The 18,176-nt window shown below is 40.2% G+C and overlaps 1 protein-coding gene and 8 non-coding genes across 9 annotated transcripts; 3 read left to right on the forward strand and 6 right to left on the reverse strand.

Annotated features, from left to right (window-relative positions):
• Window positions 1–1,052: 1,052 nt before the first annotated feature.
• Window positions 1,053–1,126, reverse strand: trnan-guu. Its single transcript has one exon. It is a non-coding gene; the product is annotated as a tRNA-Asn (tRNA).
• Window positions 1,127–1,565: 439 nt separating this feature from the next.
• Window positions 1,566–1,639, forward strand: trnan-guu. Its single transcript has one exon. It is a non-coding gene; the product is annotated as a tRNA-Asn (tRNA).
• A 371-nt stretch (window positions 1,640–2,010) lies between these two features.
• Window positions 2,011–2,084, forward strand: trnan-guu. The gene has a single exon. It is a non-coding gene; the product is annotated as a tRNA-Asn (tRNA).
• Window positions 2,085–2,488: 404 nt separating this feature from the next.
• On the reverse strand, window positions 2,489–2,562 carry trnan-guu. The gene has a single exon. It is a non-coding gene; the product is annotated as a tRNA-Asn (tRNA).
• A 900-nt stretch (window positions 2,563–3,462) lies between these two features.
• On the reverse strand, window positions 3,463–3,536 carry trnan-guu. The gene has a single exon. It is a non-coding gene; the product is annotated as a tRNA-Asn (tRNA).
• A 293-nt stretch (window positions 3,537–3,829) lies between these two features.
• trnan-guu lies at window positions 3,830–3,903 on the reverse strand. Its single transcript has one exon. It is a non-coding gene; the product is annotated as a tRNA-Asn (tRNA).
• A 373-nt stretch (window positions 3,904–4,276) lies between these two features.
• On the reverse strand, window positions 4,277–4,350 carry trnan-guu. Its single transcript has one exon. It is a non-coding gene; the product is annotated as a tRNA-Asn (tRNA).
• Window positions 4,351–4,719: 369 nt separating this feature from the next.
• trnan-guu lies at window positions 4,720–4,793 on the reverse strand. Its single transcript has one exon. It is a non-coding gene; the product is annotated as a tRNA-Asn (tRNA).
• Window positions 4,794–5,106: 313 nt separating this feature from the next.
• On the forward strand, window positions 5,107–17,720 carry tada2a (transcriptional adaptor 2A). Its single transcript, XM_034604765.1, has 15 exons — window positions 5,107–5,239; window positions 5,669–5,775; window positions 5,860–5,919; window positions 6,015–6,106; window positions 6,414–6,571; window positions 7,115–7,203; window positions 7,477–7,549; window positions 7,662–7,725; window positions 10,055–10,098; window positions 12,593–12,703; window positions 13,641–13,712; window positions 14,522–14,654; window positions 15,064–15,107; window positions 15,474–15,553; window positions 16,826–17,720. Exons 1-15 carry the CDS (start codon window positions 5,215–5,217, stop codon window positions 17,009–17,011), a joined length of 1,338 nt encoding a protein of 445 aa, XP_034460656.1. The 5' UTR covers window positions 5,107–5,214; the 3' UTR covers window positions 17,012–17,720.
• Window positions 17,721–18,176: the final 456 nt, after the last annotated feature.

Here is an 18,176-nt window from a genome sequence, read left to right on the forward strand (position 1 = left end):
TGATTCTCTCCCTAGAGGTCTGAGGCGCACCCTGGGTCCCGTACGCCGCAACTGAAAGCACTTGTCACTGTGGATTGTCCTCACAGAGAAGGCCCAGGGTAATGAGAGCAAAGGAGAACATCCACTTTTAATCCCATGTGCAGTTTGGTAGCTGCACTACAGCCCCCTTTATAGTTTTATATATCTACAGCAGTGATTTCTGTGAAGATTTGCCTCAATGTCTTGAGTGACACTTCAGGTAAAGTGAAAGGCCTTATTTAAATCAAATCATGAAAAAAACTATCTTTTACTTTATTAAGTTATGCAGAGTTTACATACATACATGTATTTAGGTATTAAGTTTTCAGAAATCAGGTCCGCTGGTGTGTAATCACGCCTTGAGTAGCAGGAGTTGCATTCTAATCAGTGGCCAAAGCTGGACTCAGGAACTGAAAAATGCCAGGAATCAAATATATTGATTGCATCTGATTGAGCTGTTTGTCGGACATCACTCAGTAACTTGAGGATTTTTGTGGAGGAGAAAAGCAGCTACAGAGTTGTACAGCAGTGCAGTCCCATATCTTTCCATTGTACATCCTAATATATACACAAGGCTCAGGTGGTGTGTGTGAAAGAGACAAAGAGACAGACTTCCAGGGTGTTCCTTTTCTTTTTCCTTAAAAAAAAATGATGCAAGATCGACACCTTGTGGTAGGATGGGAAATTACCATGGCTGCTTTCTAAATTTATAAATAATGGAAATAATACAAGTTCACATAAATCTAATGCAAATATTGTTTTCTGTAATTTTTTTATAAATGAGAAAACATTAAGAGGTTTAGAGAGTTTTTTCTTGTTTCCATGTGTTCCCTTAATTTGCAGTGTGTTGAGTATTCTCAGCCACTGTATCAAATTGATTAATGATTTGTTTTGCAGGGGGAGGATGTAGCAGGTTGAAAGTTCTTTTCCAGTAGCTGTACATCATCTAAACACACAATGGAAAGGAGCAATGGCCTAGATCCAATCTCACAGCAACAACACCTAATCAGTGTTTCCAACTACAACATTAAAACCGTCCCTGGGTGGGCTTGAACCACCAACCTTTCGGTTAACAGCCGAACGCGCTAACCAATTGCGCCACAGAGACATATGTTGATGTGAAAATTCACAACTTTTTTTGAAATAATTCACATTTCTACTAGAAAACAACCTTGTGTTACTTGTACTTCACCTGAGTTCTTCAGTTTCAGATACAGAGACAGAAGCTTCTTACAGCTTCACTGCACCTGAGTGTGATGACAACAAAGATCTTTGAATGTTAAAATTACTTTTTGTTTTTCAGTGAGTGTTAAACATGAGCAGCACGAACATGAAACTTGTAAACAATAAAACACAATGTGGTGAAAACAGGATGAAAATAAGACTGATCATCACGATCGATCCATTGGGATGAAACTGTAAGAAGCTTCTGTCTCTGTAGCTGAAACTGAAGAACTCAGGAAAAGTACAAGTAACACAAAGTTGTTCTCTAGTAGAAATGTTACCTCTTATTTAATAATAAATTGTGGTTTGGTGGTGGAAAATATGTCTCTGTGGCGCAATTGGTTAGCGCGTTCGGCTGTTAACCGAAAGGTTGGTGGTTCAAGCCCACCCAGGGACGGTTTTACTGTTGTAGCTGGTAACACTGATACTATCATGTGGAATTCAACTACCAACCTGTCTGAACTCTAATCTCATCAGAACATCCACTCTTGACCATCGCTTCCAAATGTCAGATTGGATTTAGGCCAATCACGACCCTTCTTTCCAGTGTGTATCTTGATGACGTACAGCTACCGGAGAAGAGCTCACAAACTTTCAAACGCTACATCTAACAAATCAATAATCAATTTGCTACGGTGGCCGTGAGAGTTCACTGCTAGTTAAACACGTACAAATGAATAGGTGAAGTACAAGTAACACAAAGTTGTTTTCCAGTAGAAATGTGATCTATTACTTCAAGAAATATGGTGGATTTCCTGTCTAAAACAAGTCTCTGTGGCGCAATTGGTTAGCGCGTTCGGCTGTTAACCGAAAGGTTGGTGGTTCAAGCCCACCCAGGGACTGTTTTACTGTTTTACTGTTGTAGCTGGAAACACTGAAAGCAAACCTGTGGCCTTCTACTACCAACCTGTCTGAACTCTAATCTCATCAGCCAATCATGGGCTTCGCTGTCCAGTGTCAGATTGGATTTAGGCCAATCATGTCGCTCCTTTCCAGTTTCAAAATCTTTCACACACTTTTCACATGTATAACCATTTTGTTTTTCGCTATTTGCAGCGTGTTCCTGTATTTCTGTACTCTTCTCCATTGGCTGTACATCATCCAATGACACAATGAAAAGAAGTGACATGATTGGCCTACATCCAATCTGACACTGGACAGCAAAGCCCACGAGATTAGAGTTCATACTGGTTGGTAGTTGGAGTCCACAGGTTGTTATCAGTGTTTCCAGCTACAACAGTAAAACAGTCCCTGGGTGGGCTTGAACCACCAACCTTTCGGTTAACAGCCGAACGCGCTAACCAATTGCGCCACAGAGACTTGCTTCAAAGGGGCAATCCACCTTTTTTATTTTAAACAACAGATCACATTTCTACGAGAAAACAACTTTGAGTTACTTGTACTTCACCTGAGTTCTTGAGTTTCAGCTACAGAGACAGAAGCTTCTTACAGTTTCACTGCACCTGAGTGTGATGACAATAAAGATCTTTGAATCCTTTAGTTAGAAACAAAATGTGGTGAAAACAGGATGAAAATAACGTTTTCACATGGACCGACTGGCGTCTTTTGGAAGTGAGTATTAACTGTAACATAGAGATAAATGAAAAATTAAAATCTTTACAGTAAACAGTCCGGTCTTTTCTCTGTGTGCATTAACAATTAACAAAGCAGACATAACAACACAGGAAACATAATTAATAATGGATTAATAATGGATAATGCCAGAGGATCATGACAAGCAGAAATTACTCAGTAAAAAAATATAGAGAGTAATTTAATTCAGTTTTTTCTTGTTTAGGATTTTAGTATTGAATTAATATATAGTTTGACTTCATTTACAAAAAATAAAAGGGAAGGTTTTAAAAGGGAGATTTGTGGATGATAACAATAAAGACAGATTTAGGCCAATCACGTTGCTCCTGTGTGGTGCCACAGAGACTTTGTTTTAAAGGGTAAATCCACCAGAAATAATAGATCACATTACTACTGGAAAACAACTTTGTGTTACTTGTACTTCACCGATTCATTTGTACGTGTTTTTTCTAAATTTGCATGTGTTTGATGTAGCGTGTGAAATAAACTCTTCTCCAGTAGCTGTTCGTCATCAAAATACACGCTGGAACTGAAGGATTGGCCTAAATCGAATTTGACATTTAACAGCGAAGCCCATGATTGGTTTATGAGATAGAGTTTAAGTGTTTCCAGCTACAATAGTAATACCGTCCCTGGGTGGACTTGAACCACCAACCTTTCGGTTAACAGCCGAACGCGCTAACCAATTGCGCCACAAAGACATGATTTAAATGGGAAATCCACCTTCTTTTTTTTTTTAAACAGATCACATTTGTACGAGAAAACAACTTTGAGTTACTTGTACTTCACCTGAGACAGAAGCTTCTTACAGTTTCATTGCATATGTTTGATGTAGCGTGTGAAATAAACTCTTCTCCAGTAGCTGTTCGTCATCAAAATACACGCTGGAACTGAAGGATTGGCCTAAATCAAATGAGATGAGATTAGAGTTCAGACAGGTTGGTAGTTGGAGTCCACATGATAATTTCAGTGTTTCCAGCTACAACAGTAAAACAGTCCCTGGGTGGGCTTGAACCACCATCCTTTCGGTTAACAGCCGAACGCGCTAACCAATTGCGCCACAGAGACCTTGTTTTACCAATTAAATCCACCATATTTATGCGAAATTATAAAGAATATAACTACTACAAAACAACTTTGTGTTACTTGTACTTCACCTATTCATTTGGACGTGTTTAACTAGCAGTGAACTCTCACGGCCACCGTATCAAATTGATTATTGATTTTTTAGATGTAGCGTTTGAAAGTTTGTGAGCTCTTCTCCGGTAGCTGTACGTCATCAAGATACACACTGGAAAGAAGGGTCATGATTGGCCTAAATCCAATCTGACATTTGGAAGCGATGGTCAAGAGTGGATGTTCTGATGAGATTAGAGTTCAGACAGGTTGGTAGTTGGAGTCCACATGATAATTTCAGTGTTTCCAGCTGCAATAGTAATATAGTCCCTGGGTGGGCTTGAACCACCATCCTTTCGGTTAACAGCCGAACGCGCTAACCAATTGCGCCACAGAGACTTGTTGTACAATTTAAATCCACCATATTTCGATGAAATTATAAAGAATAGTTCTACTACAAAACAACTTTGTGTTGCTTGTACTTCACCTATTCATTTGTACGTGTTTAACTAGCAGTGCGTTGAACTCTCACAGCCACCGTATCAAATTGATTATTGATTTGTTAGATGTAGCGTTTGAAAAACTTGTGTACTCTTCTCTAGTAGCTGTTCGTCATCAAAATACACGCTGGAACTGAAGGATTGGCCTAAATCGAGTTTTGACATTGAACAGCGAAACCCACGATTGGCTGATGAGATTAGAGTTCAGACAGGTTGGTAGTTTGAGTCCACATGATAATTTCAGTGTTTCCAACTACAATAGTAATATCGTCCCTGGGTGGACTTGAACCACCAACCTTTCGGTTAACAGCCGAACGCGCTAACCAATTGCGCCACAGAGACATGTTATATAGGGTATATCCAACATTTTTCTAGAAATGATAAATCACATTTCTACTAGGAAACCACTTTGAGTTACTTATACTTCACCTGAGTTCTTCAGTTTCAGCTACAGAGACAGAAGCTTCTCACAGTTTCACTGCACCTGAGTGTGATGACAATAAAGATCTGTGAATCTTTTAGTGACTCTTTGTTCTTCAGTGATTGTTACACACGTGCAGCACGAGCATGAAACTTGTAAACAAGAAAACACAATGTGCTAAAAACAGGATGAAAAATAACACAGATCATTTGGAGCGATCCCTATCGATCGATTGGGGGCTCGACTACCTTCGCCTTACTAATCAGGTCTGCTGGCGAGCGTTGAAAAGTAGATTGAACCAAACCCTCCTGGCCGGTTGTATCTTTGTCGAAACGTCTCCACATGGACCGACTCGCCTCTTTCGGAAGTGAGTATTAACTGGAACACGGAGATAAATGCAGAAACTGCCGCTTTACAGGAAACAGTCCGGTCTTTTCCATGTGTTTATGTAGCTAGCTGCATTAGCTAACTCATCGCTAGCCTAGTTTTGCTAACATTAACGTTAGCATGCAGCCACAATTGACGCTAGTTGTGTGCTCTCAAAGAAAACCACTAAGTTGCATGTTTGTGATATCTGGTGTTATTCGTCTGAATAAGTTTCAGGTTCAGGAAAAGAATGATACAACCGTTAAACGTTGTGTAGCTAGAGTAACGTTAGCTGAGCTAGCTCTGAGCTTTCCTTTTGTTTACCACTATCGTTTGGTTTAAAGCTCAGTGCAACTTCAGCCTGTGTCGTCGTCTTGACAGTGACTCAATGTGTTTTTAAACCAGTGGTTTACCAACATGTCTTTTCCAGATGATCCCTTTGATAAACCCCCGTGCAGAGGTTGTTCCTCTTATCTCACCGAGCCTTACATCAAGTGTGCAGAATGTGGACCCTCGCCTTTTCTCCTCTGCCTCCAGGTGAGTCGGTCACAAATAGAACAAATGCTATCATCATAATGTTATTGTTTATTCCCACGACCCTCACTAATGCTTCTGTTTCAGTGTTTCACCAAAGGATTCGAATACAAGAAGCACGAGAGTGATCACAGATATGAAATCATGGTACGTAAAACAAAAACAAAAAAACATGTACATGTCATTAAACTCTTTCTCACACACACACTTTTCAACATATATCTTCACTTTTCCTTGGGTAGACGTCCGACTTCCCTGTACTGGAGCCTGGGTGGACCGCACAGGAAGAGGTGTCTCTGTTGGAGGCAGTCATGGACTGTGGATTTGGGAACTGGTAAGTGTTTGTTTATCTTAGTCATACAACACAACCGTTACTCCACAGTTCTCACATTTGTGTGGACTGAAGAATTATTACCCTTTTTACTCTGTGTGTTTCTGCCACGCCTGGTTCTTTTAGTTCTATACTCAATAGAGTATACTGAGTATTCATATCAGTGAGGCTATACTCTCCAGTTATATTTCAGAGGGAAATGGGGTGAGACAGTATGCAGTACTTTACAATAGTTCAAACCTAATGGATTTATTCATAAACCTCAGCAAACCTCTCTCTCAGCTCATCTATTTCTCACATCTCTCTTCAGGCAGGATGTTGCATATCAGATGCGCACGAAAACCAAAGAGGAATGTGAGAGCCACTACATGAAGAATTTCATCAACAACCCCCTGTTCTCCTCCACCTTGCTCAGCCTGCGCAAAACAAAAGACTCTCGATTTGCAGAGGGCGCTATTCCTTTCAAACGTGAGTACCCATAACATCTACCACCTTCATTTTTCTTAGCACATGTTACAGGAAAAATAGGGCACAAAAAAATCTGTATTCTGTGCGCACATCTCCATGGAATTTCAGGAATAGATGGCAGTAATATTAGTTGGTTTAGTTATGTGCTGTGATTCGATTTGGAACGACAACAGCATTAATTCTGCTCCTCCATAGCAGTCAGATGAGAAATTTGCATAAAACGATCCAGAGTTTAACATCACTTCAAGTCCTGACAGTTGGTCGGAAACAGTTGGTGAGAGAAGAACTTGTCTCAGTTCCTATCAAGCTTCAGGTCTCCATCTGTCACTGTGTGCGAGATCTTGACAAACATTTCTCCGTCATGTTCACAGAACAGCCGGGGAGAGTGAAGGCAGACACAGAAACTTGTTATATTCCTTGTATTTCTTATGAAACAGAATCTTGTATGATGTTTGTTGGTGGTACGCGTCTCGTTTTCAGACATGATACATAAAACATGTCTTGTAAACTCATACTTTGGTTTGCTTTTTTCTGACATAACAGCCACTGACGATCCTCCACGGCCCACATTTGACTCTGTGCTGTCTCGAGACATGGCCGGATACATGCCTGCCAGAGCAGACTTCATGGAGGTGAGGGGGATACATACATCCTGTACTTCATCATGTGTACCAACATGGCCTGTCAACATGAATAAATGAAACGGCCACTAGGTGGATCAACATGAAATGTAACTGAGACAGTGATTCATGCCCATGTTGTTGTTTCTAGTGAATGATTCATCCCATTGTTTGCTTTTACTCATCGTGTTTGAATATGGGTTCATATCTATGATCAATGATCCGCTATGTGAACTCAGATCAAAGTGGCAGATTATGAAAATCATTCTTTCACTTTCCCCCCAGGAGTTTGACAACTACGCTGAATGGGATTTGAAAGACATCGACTTTGTGGATGATGACTCAGACGTACTTCGTGGTGGGTAGAATGTTATTTGTGTTTTGTAAATACTTTTACATTGACAAATAGATAATAATAGTGTGAGCTACAATATTTAACCTCCTTAATTGTTGTGTTGTTCTTTTTTCAGCCCTCAAGCTGGCAGTTGTTGATATATATCATTCAAGATTAAAGGAGAGACAACGGAGGAAGAAGTAGGTCGTTTATTTATTTTTTATGTACTGACATACGTAGTTGTCTGTAATATTATACAGCATTTATTTATTCATGATCATGTAATGACCTGAGTCTATCAGTAGATGGCACATAAGCTTTTATATTGACCTTTTGGAGCTTTGTTTCCCACAGACACTTTTATATGGGTTTAGGTTGAATAAATACATTTCATACTGAATTCAAATTTACAAAGCAAACTATTTTACACCAATGACTCTACCTTCTTAATATGAATGAATTCAAATATATGTATAACTTTCAATTTGTAATTATTATTTTGTTAAAAGGAGATTAAAAGACACATTTCCTCTGAGACTGGGACTGTGGTTGCATATTTTTCTTAAGCTCTCATTAGCCACAGGGAATCATTCAGGTGCAACGTACAAGCTGCATGAACCTCTATTCAAACCAGGAATATTTTGGGGGAACGTGTTTGTCTCCTGGTGAACACTGTACATGCCAAGCTGTTTGACATTGTGCCCAGTTTTAGGCTGGGAAAGCGAATATCCTCACTGCAGGAGATTTGATAAAGTTATTAACACCCCAGGAGAAATGTATGTTGCCCATTTTGTGGATTGTGATCCCACAAAAAAATAGTGCTGAAATGCGTAATATTAAAAACACATTTTCAAAATGTATCTTTATTAGGCAGCTTTTTCCTCAAATGTACATTTGGATTAACAACTGAAACAATGGTAATTCTGAAAGTTGTCATTCAAACAAAAATGCCAAATGTTCTCCTGTTAAGCTTCTCATCTCTGAGCATTTTCTTTCTGATAGCACCCTCAGGTTTATTAGCTACACCCAGAAACTAACCAACTAACAGTAAAGTAGTTTGTGTGTTTCTGTTAAACTATATTTTGTTACTGACAGGTGTTTCTTTTATTTTGTCTATCTCACTTATGTCAATCAAGTTAGGCCAAATAGTGGAAACAACTTAGTAAAATTCACCCCAAACTATGGCCTCCAAATGACCACATACTTGTTAAAACACCTCCAAAACCAGGGTTGATTACTATAACCTTCATAAACTTAGTTAATTTCACGACTTAGATTGAGCTAATTGTACCCAATAATAAGTAACTATTAGCCTACTTCACAAGTGTTAAACAATTGATGAAGAATCATCAAACTAATGGATAAGGAAAATAATGGTTGGCTTCATCCCCGACTGTGCTGTTAATTTTTACAAGACAAAGGGTTTAGAGGTTTTTGTCAGTCAGCACTCTACAGATCTTCTCCTTCCGTGTGTTCGCTGTCAGACACACGCACACAGACAGTCAATCTTCGCTGTAATGCATCCATCACTAAATCATCTGTAACGAGTTCTTGCTCTCAGAGAATGATGGAATGGCATGTCTGGCTGGGCAGGCATTCATGTTATTAGTTTCTCATTCCATGCTCCTTATTTTAACTCTGTTAACTTGCTACTTGTCAGAGAAGCTTCCAGGAGATCCTGGATTTTGACCCCTGAAACAAGGAAGTACAGACCTGTCAAGAAATCTAACTTTAGTCTCAGATGCAGCTGTTGAGCCAGTTTCACTTCGCTGCTGTGTAGTAGACATATGCACATTCAGTCGTGGAATAAGTCCCTACCCTCATGAGGATTACAATGTTCATTGTCTTAATTCATATTTAATTAATGAACTTTAATTTTGACACATTTTAACGAGAGGTGTTTCTGTCATTTAGCCTCATTGGTATAAATGAGGTGGACAAAGAAAAAAAGAAAAACATGTCAGTATAACAAAATATAATTTAGTAGCACCACAAATTGCAGTGCCTATCCTGATCATAATGTGGGGCGACTGTGGCTCAGGAGCGAGAGCAGGTCGTCCACTAACCAGAAGGTCACTCCTCCAGTCTGCATGACAAAGTGTCCTTGGACAATACCCTGAACCCCCAACTGGTCCTGATGGCTGTGCAGGCAGTGTGTGATAGAAAAAGCTCTGTGTATGGAAGTACTGTATGAATGTGTGTGAATGTGACTTTAAGTGGTCGATAAGACTAGAAAACTTTATCTTGAATCAACACTTTGCTGAAACAGCTTCAACACAAAGTGAATATCATGACCTTTCAGGGAACCTTTACTGCAGGATTGTTGTATGAGACTGGATCAGTTTTAGCCAGGCGTACCTAATAAACTACTGAGTTTGTGTATTGGGTGTTCAGATGCCATAATGACTTTATAGACTGTAACAGCCAAGATAATTGCAGATTAATAAAGGCCAGGATTAATTTCCCAGCACCACACTAATCAGAATATTAATTTGCATGTTAATAAATCTAAACCTGCATTTCTTTCAGGATTATCCGAGACCACGGGCTGATCAACCTTCGGAAATTCCAGAGTAAGTCCTCCCCCTGGCAGTCACACAGGCTCGGCTGCGACAGTATTCATAGCAGCTCAGAGAGGCATCTGATATCTACCAGCCAAATCGCTGCAGAGGGTTTCTATGGATGCAGGCAAACAACTCGTATGAAATGACCACCGTTAACCTCTGTGGCCCCTCATGGCCACTGACGGAGCTCGTATTTACGATCAGGGCTGTGAATAGTCTATGAGGGCTGTGTGCCAGAGCATAATTGCTTCACTGTGAAAAGATCCCCCATGTGATGAGTGTTCCTGCCATAATGGCTTTAATTTTGAGGGTGGCTTTGTTTATCGATCCACCCATCACAGGTTGGATTTCAGCGAGCTCAGTAATGTAATTCTTTGCATCTCAGGGTTTTTTACATCGGAGGTCAGACAGATGGGCTGCAACGAATGAATTTGTCCAATTAAACCCTTTTTTTTAAATTTCAACTTTGCTCGACCACCCAGCCCATCGTTATATCTCCACGTGTTGCTCTGTGAAAACTGTCTGTGGTCTGAGAGTTGAAGAGTTCTCCCCTCATGTTTTATTCATATATCCTCCAGTTAGCCCTGCTCGCTTTTTTCCCTCCTTTCCCTTATCTCTCCAGTCTTTCAAGACAAAAGGGAACTCAGAGTAGCTGTAGAGCTGCAGACTGGTTGTCATGGAGACTGTCAAAGATTGTGTCTCTACAGTGTGTGTATGTGTGTTCGTTCATGTCTGTGTCACATGCAATAATGGAAGCAGTATCTGAGCCTGGGAGGCTCACAGTATTCTGTCTCAGAAACTTGCCGAAGGCAGATTGACCAGTGTTGTTGTTTCAGGGCAGCGGTCTGGAGCCCTGTGAGGACATTCTATATGAAATGATTCAAGTATGAGTTGTCTCGTCGCCTTTGTTGGCTGTCAGTGTTTATGTGTTGGTATGAGGCCACACACCAGTGTTGATTTTTCCTTAGAGACGTGGACAACACTGTTGTGACGGTGTGTTCACTGCTTTGTTAAGGACATGACAGCATGTGTTGAGTCTGAAATGGCAGCTGCTTATTCACACTTGAATGCAGAAAGGTCGTATGAAGGATCGACACTCACACGTCACATTTGGTGACAAACATAAATTTGCATTAATTTACTGGAGACTTGCCTAACCATAACTCTAACCTTTACCCTAACCTTACCCACAGACCCAAAAATGAGCTTCTTCCAAATGGTGGATACACCTTTTGTCTCCATCAGCACAATCCAACCCTGATAAACTGGTCTTAAATCTGTAATCTGTCTCCTAAAGTACCCTGTGACACACACATACAAACGCACAACAGCTTTCCTCTTCGACACTTATCCGTTTCTCAGCAACACAGGCAACGCTTCGAGACGAACACCAGCTCTTCAGAGTGTGTGCTTGTAGAGCGAGTTAAGTGCTGGGGAATACACTCCAGTGGAGCTTGACTGTGGCGTGTTTTTGTTTGCGAGAGATTGCTGCATCTTTGTTTTGCTTTCATTGCTGTTTAATCTGAGGGTGATCTCACTTTTTCACCACCCGTAAAGGTTTAAGAAGTGAAAGACTATAAGTGTTGTGTTATTAGTTTAAAGGTTCAGTGTGTAGAATTTAGTGACATCTAGTGGTGGAGTTGCATGTTGCAGCTGAATACCCCTCACCTCGCCCTCCCCTTCCAAACAAGAAAGAGAACCTGTGGGGGTCTTCAGTTGTCATAAAAACACAAAAAATGATTAGTTTGTCCAGTTTGGGCTACTGTAAAAAAACACAATTAGATGAAACACACGAGTGAAAACATCACTAGTGTTATTTTATATTAAATGTTTGCCAATAAATCCCTTTTCACCTAAATCACTGAACCTTTAAGCACATTGTGTTTGTCTGTACTTGTCTGCAAATCCAGGTCATTCCAAAGGGTTCAAACACTTTCTTGCTCTTTTTTTAATGGGATTGGGCACATTTTCAACACTGACAACATCAGTGTGTATGTGCAAGGTTTAGTACAACATCTGTTTTAATGTGTAGTTCCAACAGGAATAAAAATAACAAATGATGAAAAAGCATTTTCTAAGATAATATGCCTCATTGGCTTTAGTATGGCAGCGTTCAGAATTGATCGCAGACAGAAATATATTTCAGTTTCAGGTTTACAGAGGGTACGTTAAATGTACCGTGTGAAAAGATGCGGAGTGTTGAGATTTCAGTGTAGTTCAGTGGTTTGGATAAAATGTTCAGATCTCCACAATATATTTTGTAACTAGCAGATACAAATTCTCCACAGTGATCAACCATCATAAATTCAGTGCAGCCACAGAATGGCTATGATAGAAGACACTAGAGCTGCATGTTAAAGGCTGTAAACTGGTAAACACAAATAAATTAAAATACAGCACTTCTCCTGGCATCCTGTAAAAATATGCTCATGTGTTGGAAAAAAAAAAGTAGGTGAATTTTTCTTTGATATTTCTCACCTCTCTTTCACTCTCTCTTCCTCAGTGCTGGAGCGATGTTACCCGAAGGAGGTGCAGGAGCTGTACGACGTCATGAGACGATTTGCCAGAGTGGTTGGACCAACTGAACACGACAAATTCATCGAAAGTCACGCATGTTAGTATTTGGCTGAGTTTACATGGACGGCCTCTATGAATGTGCTCACCAGACCTATACACAAAGAAAGGATTTTAACTAGATCTTGCCAGGCTGCGTGGCATGATGGTGTCATTACACTTTGTTACGTTCAGAGAATAACGTGTTGATGAAGAACAGTGGTAGGAGAGGAGGAGAGAAAAATATACATAGTTCCAATAACTTAAGAAGTGTTAAGAAATATTTTGTTGTCTTTTATATAAGTCATAATAATTATCATATTATTGTATTTTTTGAATTTGTACCACAAGTTCTGTACTTGAATATTTTATTTTGGTTAATTGGCGTACATATCCTTTTAGCTTAGGTTGTACAGAGTTTAGTGGTATGATGCAAAGAAGATTTTCCAAGAAACAACATCACAGTAACCCAAATATACCAATGTGGTACTGCTGGACCATTTCTATTGCCGAGTTCAAAGGGTTAAAAGAAAAAAACATGACTATGTTCCGCTGTGAGCAGCAGAACAGCTTCAGTGCTCCTTGACATAATTCCCCCAATTTTCTGCTGTTTTCTGACTCTGTTGAAGGGTTTAAAGCACTTTCACCTAAATATATATTTCTTCATCTTGTGTTAAGATGACGGTGGTTCAGAGCGCTGTCTAACACACAGCTCCCCAAATCTACATTCTACATTATGATCTTGTGACTTATCTGACTAATATCTATTCCCCAAAATGTGGATTATATATTCCTCTGAACCTCACCATATTTTTTAACATACGCACAGTGTATGTATGAATACATGTTGATGTCTGTAAACTGTTGAGTGCTGCAGAGCATGTAGATATGAGACTGGGGGAGTTTTAGCCAGAAAGAGTTGAGGTCGCTCTTTTCCTCATCTAGGAACATCGTACACGGATTTGTCTTCAGCTGCCTTCATCTCCTTTTCTTTCCAGTGGAGTTTGAGCTGAGGAGGGAGATCCGCAGGCTGCAGGAGTACAGGAAAGCAGGGATCAAGTCCTTCTGCAGTGAGTTTACTTTGACTTTGTCACTCCTGTGTTCAACAAAATGTCATTTTCAAGTTGCATACATAAGCAGGGAAACATATTTACTGTCAGAAATGAGCTGGGCTGAGTTGTTTTTTCTGAGTTGGTCTTAAAATGGTTTTGAATTACTATTATTTGCAGCAGCAGCTCAGTGTATCAGGTCCTCAGATCTTTTTTTGAATTCAGCTTGTTAGTTGATGCGTTGCACACAACTGAATATATTATTGAGTTGCTCTATCAGCTTCTTTTGTAATGATATCAAAGGATTGTTGGCAGAATTAATAAAAACTGGAATAATCTCTACACTATGAATTGTTCCAGTAAATGACGCCTGATTCATTAAAACCTCTCACCTGAAAACTGCTTCTCATCACTTTCACTCTCTGTATTGGTCACTACTCTCAGCTCAAGCTCTGAACTACATTCTAAATAAATCAATTAACTGATCGACAGAAAATTCATTGATAGTTTAAATCATTGTTTTACACTTTTTTTAGGTAAATGCCAAAAATGTGCGGGTTTCTGTTTCTTAAATGTAAAAATAATTGATGCTTTTCTTTGCCATGGACTGGATTCTTTTGAATCGTACGACAGAATTTATTTGAGGATCATCTCTGGCTATGGGACATACAGCATTTTCTAGATAAAGCAATGAATCTATGAAATATTTGTAGATGAAAGAAATTGTGAATGAACACATAGAAGCCTTAATTCAAAATAATGTACATTCAGTTACATTAACAGTCCTCCTTCATATCTGTTTACCCCCCCCCCTGTGTAACGACTCTTAGGTGCCAAGGTGTATGAGCGGGCGAAGCGAATGCGTGACGACGAGCGTAGGAAGAGGACCATGCTGTGTGACGTCCTGCAGTACATCCAGGACGGCAGAGCCTGCCAGCAGTGGCTCAGCAAACAGGCTGCAATGTGAGACTCCAAACTTCCTGCTTGTTACCGAGTGTGTAATAGACGAGCTGGTGAAGCCGCGCTCCCCAGAGACGCTGACCTTTGTCACCGCGCTCGGCACCAGGCGTGCTTAGATTAATAGAGCAGACGTTTGTGTCACCGTGCATCCCACTTCCATTTCAGTCCCTGCACTGTTTTTAGTCTTTTTTAATGTGCCACTGCTCCCGTGTTTTCCATCCGTGGATCTTATCCAAGCTCTTCTAATTATTGTACCTTTTGAAAAAATCATGAATTGCAATGAGTCATCTTTTTTTGGAAGATGGTTCTGGAATAAGAAGAGTGAACAAAGCCCAGAGATTCTGTGTCCAAGTGTGTATGTGTGTATAAATAATGTAGTAGAGCTGCTAATACTTTTCCTTTCTGATTGCAGAGATGCTGGCATCACTCCAGCAGTCACAACCATCACAGTGTCAGGTAGGAAGCTTCTCTCCACCTTTCCCTCTGTACTCCCTCCTCTGGGGGGGGGCCTGGTGCGTCTCCAGGCACAGTTGCATTAATGCAGCGGCCCCCTCATAAATATACTTGAAAAATAGCCCCTTACATCCATATTTATCTTGGCTGTTTTTCCTTTTTATATTAGCTGCCTTTCCATAACCTCCAGAGTATAAATAGGACGCTCACTCCCACACTGCATCTGCGCTCACTGTAAATATTTGTTCCCGTGTCTCTTCCAAGTTAAGGAATTAACTGTGTTGTCAGCGCGGTATTAAGTTATCTGAAGTGAGGACCAACACTGGGGTGCTGCATGTCTGTAACTGTTGTTGTATTTCTGCTGCACAGCAACAGGCAGGCGGAGCGCCCCCCCTCTGAACCTGACGGGGCTGCCAGGGACAGAGAAACTTGACGAGCGGGAGAAAGAGGTACAACTTACTTTTTTCATCTGCACAGGAAATCTAAGGCTCGGTGTGATTCAAGTGAACAAGACTGTTGTAAAGACACAAGTCCTCACCTTAAGGCAGAGTGAAAAGACAAGAGTCAGGTTTAAAAAGGCTTCTGTACCAGTTTTCATCTGTGTGAATCTGAGGCATTCAGCTTCAGGTAAACGTTGGGTATTTATGACACAAACCATGTTTCGCTCCTTCTCGCTTATGCATTTAAGGGTGTATCATAAATAGTGGAACATTTGTTTGATCTTATACATTAAAAAAGCTGATCATGTGTTTGCTGCATCATGCAAAACGAACGTGTGTGTGTGTGTGTGTGTGTGTGTGTGTGTGTGTGTGTGTGTGTGTGTGTGTGTGTGTGTGTGTGTGTGTGTGTGTGTGTGTGTGTGTGTGTGTGTGTGTGTGTGTGTGTGTGTGTGTGTGTGTGTGTGTGTGTGTGAAGCCAATGGGATTTACCCGAGCTACAGGGAAGGTTATGGTGAGAAAATGTGTGACTTCACAGTTTATCTATAGCAGACACAGTGACTGCTCCACAATAATAACTCAAGAACTGCACAGTATCAGATTTCTAACAACAGTCAGTAGCTCTAGCTCAGAGTCAAATGACATTACCCTGCTAACATGCTCACTGTAACAATGCTGATGTTTATGCGGGTCAAAACATCCTGGGCACAGACGCTGTCATCTTGCACTGGTGACGTCACTTGGAGCCAGAATTTTTGCAGATGCCTCAAATAAGAGAAATTTAGGGTGTTTACCATTTTAGCCGCATGCTAACATGTGCTAATTGGCACTAAATACAAAGTACAGCAAAGGGTGAATGGATGTTTGAAGGTATTTTCTAATTACTGGACAACCAAAAATTTTGACCCCATGGTGGCGCTAAATGAAAGGTCAGAGTATCACTAAAGTTATTAGGATTTATCCTCTGGAGATCATGTTTGTACCATTTTTATTTCAATAGTTAAGATGGAGCCATGCCGGTAGCTTGACTAAAACTAGTGCTGCTTAAGGAAATCAGGGACCAGTGGAATCTGCAGTGTATGTTTGAGTTCACTAGTTAATCTGACTCGCTGTGTTTTGCAGATCATACAAACATCCCACTTTTGGTCAGTTAAATTTGAATCATCTTGTGGATGTGGCCTTCCTCTGTTCTGCCAGGCTTTCAGACACTGTTAGATGATGAATGGGCCGTGGCCTGAAATAAGACATTGCTTCTAAGTGCCAGTTTCTCTTTTCTTCTTCTAGCTATGCCAGGTGGTGCGTCTGGTGCCGGGAGCCTACCTGGAGTACAAGCAGGCCTTACTTAATGAGTGCAGACGGCAGGGCGGACTGCGGCTGGCACAGGCCCGAGCGCTGATCAAGATCGACGTCAACAAAACACGTAAAATCTATGATTTCCTAATAAAAGAGGGCCACATCACTAAGGCCTAGGAGGCTTTGATCGGACCGCACAGGAGGTTAGGTTGCTGTTAGGGATTCGTTTTATTTCTCATCTTGTGACATCATAAGCCTTTTTGTTTTGTAAGAGTCTCAGATTGTTGCTGCTTCTGTGAAATACTGTAACTAATATTTGTAAAGTCTTGTTGTGTTTGATTCTTGAAGTTATTAAAATGACAAATCTCTTTGTAATAGTTCTGTCAGAAGAACAAGGCCTCATATTAAAACGAGTATGTTATTATATCCCTGTCATAAAATGTATATATGTGGCATGTATATTGATATTTGAATTTCAACCTATAGGCTCTACTTGGACTGAAATATCCGGCAATGCTTTGTTTTACAGGTCCCATGTTTCCATATTCTCCAGATTAACTGATGTGTTGATGTAAATTCATAAGAAAGTTAGTGGAACGAATGTTTGTACTGATTAAAATGTACTGATGGGAAAGACTAGAAAATCCTCTGGTGCCCTGATTAATTCTAATTAATTAATATTGTATCCAGCAAATCTCTTGGTCGTTGAAACAAAATGTAAAAAATTGTCTACAGGCAAAAAATATAACACTACGTACATGGAGAATAAAAGTGAAGTTACATGGGGCAATTGTTTCAGGAAACTTCCTCTTGACATCAACTGCTGCTTCTCAATGAAGTCGATGATGTTCAAATGTGGGACTGTATTTATAGGTCTTAAAATGTATCCCTGTTGGTCGGACAAAAAAAACAAGATCTTTGGAATGTTTTTGGTATTTCTCATTATTTTAATAATATACTAAACAATATCCTAAATAATCCTTAGGTTCTGACCCTTCACACAACTTGTCCTGCACTGTGCTGCTGTAATGTCTTGTCCAGACCCACTGAGATGTTTTTGAGAAGCTGCTTTAATTTGAGGCTGTAAATGAAAATATTTATTTGCTGCGGAATAAGCAAACTCTAATCCCTGTAAGAGCTTTGTCTCTCTTCTGTGTAATTAGCGCCAGATTACATTGCTCTTTTATAGAAAATGAATTGGGGAATGCAGACCTGGTTTGCACAGCGTCTTGCAAAACTTGACGATTGATCTAAATGAAGGTGATGAGAACAAGCAGGAGATAAGAATCAGTCCTGACGGCAAACAACTTTGTGAGCTGCTAATATTTTGATCCTGTGCAGC

The sequence above is a fragment of the Hippoglossus hippoglossus genome, chromosome 13 (genome assembly GCF_009819705.1).
Source record: "Hippoglossus hippoglossus isolate fHipHip1 chromosome 13, fHipHip1.pri, whole genome shotgun sequence".
NCBI classification, from domain to species: domain Eukaryota; kingdom Metazoa; phylum Chordata; class Actinopteri; order Pleuronectiformes; family Pleuronectidae; genus Hippoglossus; species Hippoglossus hippoglossus.

What these genes read in the sequence shown, in the direction of transcription:
- tada2a (XM_034604765.1), top strand. Translation starts at nt 5,215, where the DNA reads ATGGACCGACTCGCCTCTTTCGGAA. An exon ending in CTTTTCTCCTCTGCCTCCAG is followed by an intron (nt 5,776 to 5,859) that starts GTGAGTCGGTCA and finishes CTTCTGTTTCAG; the next exon opens with TGTTTCACCAAAGGATTCGA. An exon ending in CAACCTTCGGAAATTCCAGA is followed by an intron (nt 10,099 to 12,592) that starts GTAAGTCCTCCC and finishes TCTCTTCCTCAG; the next exon opens with TGCTGGAGCGATGTTACCCG.